An 8,012-nucleotide genomic window follows, 5' to 3' on the forward strand; every position below is an offset into this window, starting at 1 on the left:
TACCAATTAGGTGTCATATTATATATTTTGCATGAAGTTTATAGGGAATTACCAGTCTTAATTGTTTTGAAAACAAATTTTATTTGTTAAAGATATAACAAATTCCCCAAACATGCTACATATATGATTGAGATACCTATTGTTTTGCGTACCACCATTCAGCTTTTACACCGTCTTATGCTTACAGAGTCGAATATATGGGTAGATGTTGTAGGTTAATCTAATTTCCGAATCACATAAAGGTTAGCTTTAGTTATCACATGTTTATTTTGGAGGAATTAAACCACATTTTGGGCAATAACGTTTTATGTTAACTAAAAACTGATGGTGTCTACAACAATAAAAATAGGTAACTACATAATTGAATAATAATACAACTGTCTCTTTGGATGTTATACAACTGATATAATTAATACAAAAAAGAGTACCTTTTACGTTACAGGGACTGAAGATCCACCAGTAATCAACTAAACCAACCCGAAGTTTTGTGCGTTCGAATTTTTTACATTGTTCGAATTTTTTTATTAACGAGTTTAGTTGATCGCTGCAAACCATGACAATGTAAACCAACGTTTACAATATGTTGTTCAACAAATTCTTGGAACATTCAACATGCATATTGTTAAAGATAATCCTATTAGGAGTCCCGTGCATCGCACGGGCTTTCCAACTAGTTATTTACAATATTTTAACAGTTTTACAAAAGTCTAATAATTTCTTTATTTTTAAAACTCACTTAAACAAAAACACTTTTGACCCTAGTAAAAGTGTAAAACCATAAGATTAGGCATAATCTTTTTCACATTAACCAAACATCAAATAATTAACAACTAATTAAAGTTTCCATCAGCATAAAGATTCCTTAAAACATCCAGAAGTCAATAAAAGAAGAAGATAATAACATTAGTCAACCAAGCAAACAAATCCCATCCATACACATTACTCCCTCCATTCAACTCCACTTTACAAGTATTCTATTTCCGTCCATTCAACTCCACTTTACATGTTTCCTTATTTGGACATGTAAAAAACCTTTCTATCCTTATTGAAAATCTATATTTACAAAAAATGTCATTCATACCCACACAAATCCACCATAAAACTCACCTTTATATTTTTTTAATATCTTTAACCCCACCATTCTCTTTCCCTATGTACTTTTAATAGTTTTTTTAATCCGTTTCTTAATACCCGCGCAAAAAGCAATGTTGCAAAGTGGAGTTGAATGGAGGGAGTACATTTTACACACACATGGGTAGTGGCATGACCAAGTAATAACCTACCTCCACATAGGGACAAAAGCGTCATTTCAAGCTGGCGTGCTTTAACGGCACAAAAAGCTTATTAATTTCCTCTCTCTTCTGAGACACTCTGTAAAACTACAGTCCCTCTCTCCCTACTCTTCCTTCCCCTATAAAACACTGCACTACATAGAAAAAAGGAGGGAAACACACAAAAAATAAAATAAATTAAATTAAATATATTAAATAAAAGAGCAAAAATCGAGGATTGGGTGTCAGAGGAGTAATGAAAAAGGCGGCTAAGAAATTAATAGACGTGTTGAGGTGTGTTTTCAGGGAACATTATATTTATTACACATTTCATAACTTATAAGATTGAAACTTTGAGGTTTTTAGAGAGAAATGAAACTGGGTTTTGCTTGTTTAAGAAAAATAATTTCTGGGTTTCAAGAAAGTTTTGGTTTTTAGAGTGTTTTTCTTAGGGAAATTTGATATTGATTTGGGATTTATTACTATATTTGATTATTAATTGGGTTGAAGATGAAGTTTATGAAACTGGGCTCAAAGCCTGATGCTTTTCACTCTGATGGAAACTCTATCAGGTCAGTTTTTCTTCTTTTTTTTTTTTTCTTAATCTTTGTTTTCTTTTTTTTTTAATAAAGCAGCTAGTCGTTTTTAAGACGGCTCTATACTATCCGTCTTAAAGCTTAAGACGGGCCAAATATTATGTGATGTAGTTTTACTTTATTTTCCTGATTATTGGGGGAACTAAGTCTGGGGCTAATAGAGTTGCTCGCCCCAGCTTGATAGCGAAAATTAAAATTATCCGATTTTATATATTGATTTAACCTTATAATATTAGCCCCGGCTATTTTCAAATTTTGATTCGGCCATATAAAAGTGAAGTGTTGTGCACATGTCCACATTATTATGGTTTTAAGAATGGAAATTTCAATTCAAAGAGATTTCTTTTTTTAGTCACAATGTCAGTGTATGAATTTGTAAGGTTGTGTGAGTTGGTGAGAATCTAAATACTTGAATGTATGATTGTTAATGTCAGTTTTTTTGTATTTTTTTTTTTTTTTTTCACAAAATTGGATGTAATATTGGAGGGTTTTGAAGGAAGTGGGTGAGGTTTTTGGGGACCTGGTTTTGATGTTGTAATTGGGAAAGTGGTCCGAAAATTGAACTTTTTGTGGTCCTAAAGCAAAGGTGTTGTCATATGGCTGGTCTCCAACCCCCACTACTTTTTTTGTGATGATATAAACATGTGGGTCTTTCAAGTTACTTAAGTAAATATATGGCTTGATTTCAATTTTTTAAGCTTGAAATGGTTGGCTTAAGTGTGTTTTGATTTTACTAGTGACGATTGAGGTTAGTGCAATGATTTATGTGACTTCGACTCTTCACTTTTGGGGTTGGGTTTGTACACATGTTCGACATGATAAAGATATGCATATTGAGTGAATATCTGACCCTTACCACTCTGATATTTCCTTGGAAGAGGCAGAAAGTTCAGTCTCCGTGACAAAAATATCGGAGTGTATGAAATCTGTAGTGTTGAGTTGAAAATGCGTCCATGCACATTAAAAGTAAAATTGTAATCTTCACTGTTTTTTGGTTGAAAACGTATCCATGCACAAACACATATCCTCATTTTGGGACTGGGTCCTTGTTTCTAAAAAAATGAATCATACAGAGTCGGACACTTTGATATGCACCAAAGGCGGAATAACATAGGTCATAGGCTAGAGGACTTGTGGTGAGAGATATATGACAAAAGAGTTGTTCTGAGTGTTGCATTTACATTGTGTTCTCTGTTTGTCGTGAGTGTCTTTAATGTTGTAGAGGTATCCTTGTTTTCCAGTGTTATGTGTGTCAAAAACATGGTTTGACTGCTTCATACGTTTGTAGTTTGTACTAGACATTAATAATGCCATGCAACCGAATCCTTTTGAAATGGCAAGGTGTGTTACAACTCTTACAAGACTTGAGATTTTTTTTTTTTTTTTTTTTTTTGGTAATTTTGCATCCTCGCTGGTTTTGTTATTCACCTCTCCCTAAGTACTTTGTTCTCCTTGTCCGCTGTCAAGTGGTCAGTTCATCATCAGTGTCTTTAAAGCCGTCTAGTCAGGTTGTGTGGTATAAATAGTCTAAGTTTTGGTGGTCCTGAAATGTTTGCCCATGTTATTTTGGTTGATGTCTATCCAATTGTATAACTTTTGGCTTTTGATCTCATCTGTAATTTGATTAATTGGCTAGGCAGAATATCGCCGCTGATATTGACGTTTCTATTAAACTGTTTTTGGTCCTCGGGAGGAGACTTCAGATATTTGTAATGACTTATACTCCGTAATTACTTGACTACTTCCCAGTTACCGCGGGTATCACTTAAATATAAAAATGAATTGTTTCTTCATCAAATGGTAAAAATAAGATAATGTTAATGAATTACTGTGATGAACGTCCTGAGATAAATTAAATTGGTTAGTGGTGATTAATTTTACCATTTGCTATGTTAAGTGCATTTTTAAAAAATACAGATCTTAAAAGATGGTCTGTGGTCTTATATTGTCGATGAAATATACAGATTTTCCAAAATGTTCTCAATTGAAATTTGATAGGATATAGGATATGGACATATTGTATTGACCAGATCTTTAGTGTAAAATTTATTTTCTTTGCTAATTTATATCTATTTACGTCCTGCAGATATGTCTCTTCTGACCTTGCCACAGATGTTACTCTCTCTGTTGGTGAAGTGAAGTTCCTCCTTCACAAGGTAGAGTCGACTGGACATAAGACTCACACTCACTGTTATTGACGCTATTATTTCCCCACCCCCCGCATCCGTAATGGTTCCCCATGCGTTGAAGGATGTTTATTATTGGAACTTGTTGGATGCTTTCCACTCTTTGCATAGTGTTTTTTCTCTGTTGTATTTCCACTTGATAAAACTCTTCCTAATCAAGAGCAACTTAGTGCTGAAAACTTCATTCTTGTAATACTATTGACACTGGTTCCTCCGTAATTTGAACATCTGGTAAAGGTTGTCAGTTAATTCTATGTTGCTCGGACTCGGTTAGAGGTATCCGACACGGGTACGTGTCCAAGTGTCGGATTCTTCTGTTTTATGACAAAAAATCATGTTTTTGGCCCAAAATGACGTGTCCGAGTGTCCTACCCATGTCCAAGGGTTGAGTGTCCGACACGGGTACGCGAAGTAATATTGAAGAGTCCGAGCAACATACTCAGTTTATGATCATTGTAAATAATGGCTTCTGTTTAAGCTAAAATCATGTCTTTTAATCCATCTCTCTTGTCGAAGGAGGTGCAAATTATTACATTTTGGCTACATTTCACATATATGATACTTCAACTCTTCATTCTAGACCAAAAACATGATACTTCTCCAACAAAATAGCTGTGTACGAGACGCTTGAGTCTTGACACTGTGTTGGGCCTGATACTTGCAGCTGAGTTAGAGTAGCATACTCTGCAACTTGATAAACATCTTATGGGCTTATGCATCTTTTATTTAATTTATGCTACCTAGTCCTTGAACTTCTCGCCAACTATTGACGCCATTGTGTTTTGCTTGCCTGATTCTCCGCTTCATCTATGCAGTTTCCTCTCCTGTCCAAGAGCAGTTGCCTGCAAAAACTTATACTAAAAGCCGATGAAGAGAATTCAGATGAAATTCAGCTGGACGACTTTCCTGGTGGGCCAAAAGCGTTTGACATATGTGCCAAATTCTGCTATGGTATGACTGTTACCCTAAATGCTTACAATGTTGTTGCTGCACGCTGTGCTGCTGAGTACCTCGGCATGACTGAGAATGTTGACCGAGGAAATCTCATCTACAAGATTGAAGCTTTTCTGAACACCAGTATCTTTCGGAGTTGGAAAGATTCAATCATTGCCCTTCAAACCACAAAATCTCTACTTCCATGGTCTGAAGATCTAAATATTATTGGGAGATGCATAGACTCTATTGCATCAAAGGCCTCAGTGGACCCTACAAAAGTCACTTGGTCTTACAAACATAACCGGAAATTAGCAACCGCAGACATAATTGTTGAGCATGAGTCCCTAGAATCAGTTCCAAAAGATTGGTGGGTTGAAGATATATGTGAGTTAGATATTGAAATGTACAAGCGGGTTATGATTATTGTGAAGTCCAAGGGGAGGATGGACGGGGTTGTGGTTGGGGAAGCGCTTAGAACATACGCTGTCAGATGGCTGCCGGAATCTATTGAAGCTCTGATTTCTGATGACCATATTGAAAGAAATAAATCTCTGATTGAAACAATCATATGTTTATTGCCACCTGAGAAATCATTGGGTTGCTCTTGTAGCTTCTTACTCAAACTATTGAAAGTTGGTGTTCTAGTTGAAGTTGATGATTCGGTGAGGGAAGAGTTGGTGAACAAAGTTAGCTTGAAGCTGGATCAAGCATCGGTGAAAGACCTTCTAATCACAGCAAGGCCTCCCCAGAGTACAGTTTACGATGTTGAATTGTTTTCGTGCATTGTGAAAAGATTTGCGCTACATGACGAGGGTGATGTGGATTTTGCTTTGAGTGGTAAATCTTGGTTGAATGTCAGTGGATTAGTTGATGCTTACCTGGCGGAAGTTGCATTTGATCCTAATCTGTCCCCATCGACCTTCATTGAATTATCGAGATTGATACCTGAGACAGCTAGACCAATTCATGATGCACTCTACCGGGCTGTTGACATTTACCTAAAGGTATGCCTAATTGCACATCTTATTGCAAATTGTTATCTAACTGATATCACGGCAGCTTGGCTATCCTATAAAGTAACAGCTTATATGATGTGTGTGCTTTTTTCCTTCCGCAATGTCGCGGTGTAGTTTTGTCTGTTCTCTCTGCTTTCAATTTCCGATCATAGTTCACATAATTTTTTGCAGCTTCATAGGTGTGTGTATAAGTTCCAGAAGTTTTAACCAAAGTTTGTGACATGAACGATAATCTAACCAAGATTTATTTAAATACTGGATTATCATAGGAATAGTATGATCATAGTGATTATAACTATACTTTCAGAAAGACGTGAAAATCACGTCTCTTATAAAGTATGAATTTTACTATCTTTATATCAAAGATGATCACAATTCACATCACTTTTTGAACAATATAAATATAACCAACAGAGCATGAATATGCTCTCAATATTTATTCATAGCTTTAGACGTAAAAGTACTTTCTGTCTTTCTTTCTTTTGTGAATTTACGTGAAAATCAGCTTATAATTTTTGTTGAAGCAGTTGATTTTCACACTAAAAAAAATTGACAAGTCACTGACTTAGATGAAATGGTATGGACAACTTTGGTTAGATAAGTTAGCGATTGCTCAAATCTCAAGTCATCAAAGAATAATTTGTGAAATCTTAGGTAGCAAAGTGGAAATAGTCCGAATCACATGACACCAGTGTGTAGCATTTCCCGTTATGTGCAATGCTCTATACATTATGTGTTGACTGTTTATAAACTTTCAGGAGCACCCTGACTTGACAAAAGCTCAGAAAAAGCAGATATGTGGGTTGCTGAACGTAAAGAAATTTACAATGGATGCATCAATGCACGCAGCACAGAACGAGCGTCTCCCTCTTCGAGTGGTGGTACAAGTATTGTACTTTGAGCAGATGAGGGTAGCAACCACTACACAACCTCTCAGCACCACTTCTAACAACACTTCCTCATCCACGCCCAATGAAGAAGAAGAGTGGGACCGACGAACTCTAGGGAGTTGCAAGTCACTGAGGAAACAGATGGATAAAACGAAGATTGAGGAGGACAAAGAACTGCAGAAGAACGGGAAAATGCTGTCCAAGAAGAGTAGTGTAAACAGTCGAAGTGGGGCTCAGTTATTGCCTTCTCGTTCAAGGAGAATATTCGATAAGCTATGGGGTTTAGGAAAGGGGAATGGAGAGAGCAAGAGCTCGGGGACAAGCGGGAGTTCTCAGTCACCCACTATGTCATTGGCTCCCGGTGATACCAAGTCTTCCGGTTCTTCATCAAGACACCGGAGGCATTCAATCTCTTGAAAAAGGAAAACAGGTTTGATGTTTTTAGAAGTGAACATATTAAGGAGAATTATTAACCTGGTAAGTGTAAAGAGAAGCGGTAGGATTCTTTCGTTGTCGTTAGCTGTTGGATGTTGGAAAAGACATCGAGGAAGTTATCTAACAAAAAACGACTTTTAATGCAAAAAATGCATGAAGTTGGTGTTTAATTGTCTTATGGACTTATGTTGCTACCAAATTGTATTCAAATTTGATGATGTTTAAACTGTCTGATATGGATTCAGAGTAGGATAGTTTTATTTGTAGTTCAATTCCGTGTCGTATGGACTTAATCAGCTACTTGGTCATTGTTTCATATTCGTTTTCAGCAGTAATTGACTGTTTCTTATTGTTTAATGGGTTTTGCCAGGGGCGTTTTGGCTTCTCTAAGGTGTTTACCCCTAGCTCATATTGGCCTTTCCTGTATTCTTTAAACAAAAAGAAAAATTAAGTTGATCAGAAATAAATTTTTACATGCGGACTTTACTTTTTTCACACACTTTTCATTAATTTTTGAAATTGTACCCTTTTATCTAAACCTAAGAAAATTCTCTTGTATTAACGTTTTTCTCCCTAAAATTTAATCTAATTGCTTCAAAACTTAAAACAATGGACCATAAATTTTCAATTAGTGAAGTAATTAAGTTGTTTATTAGTTATTAGAGCAAGTCCAATGGTTTGG

At 35.9% G+C, this 8,012-nt stretch overlaps 1 protein-coding gene across 1 annotated transcript; it reads left to right on the forward strand.

Moving 5' to 3' along the window:
* The first annotated feature begins 1,363 nt into the window (after positions 1 to 1,363).
* LOC141611667 (phototropic-responsive NPH3 family protein NPY1) lies at positions 1,364 to 7,715 on the forward strand. Its single transcript, XM_074430252.1, has 4 exons — positions 1,364 to 1,843; positions 3,954 to 4,023; positions 4,869 to 5,993; positions 6,764 to 7,715. The coding sequence occupies exons 1-4, from the start codon at positions 1,782 to 1,784 to the stop codon at positions 7,310 to 7,312; spliced, it is 1,806 nt and encodes a 601-aa protein (XP_074286353.1). The 5' UTR covers positions 1,364 to 1,781; the 3' UTR covers positions 7,313 to 7,715.
* Positions 7,716 to 8,012: the final 297 nt, after the last annotated feature.

The sequence above is a fragment of the Silene latifolia genome, chromosome 11 (genome assembly GCF_048544455.1).
Source record: "Silene latifolia isolate original U9 population chromosome 11, ASM4854445v1, whole genome shotgun sequence".
Classification (NCBI taxonomy): domain Eukaryota; kingdom Viridiplantae; phylum Streptophyta; class Magnoliopsida; order Caryophyllales; family Caryophyllaceae; genus Silene; species Silene latifolia.

Excerpts from the sequence above, each read along its gene's own strand:
- LOC141611667 (XM_074430252.1), top strand. The coding sequence starts at position 1,782 with ATGAAGTTTATGAAACTGGGCTCAAAGCCTGATGCTTTTCACTCTGAT. Across the intron at positions 1,844-3,953 it reads TCTGATGGAAACTCTATCAG|ATATGTCTCTTCTGACCTTG; the intron begins GTCAGTTTTTCT and ends TACGTCCTGCAG. Across the intron at positions 5,994-6,763 it reads CTGTTGACATTTACCTAAAG|GAGCACCCTGACTTGACAAA; the intron begins GTATGCCTAATT and ends ATAAACTTTCAG.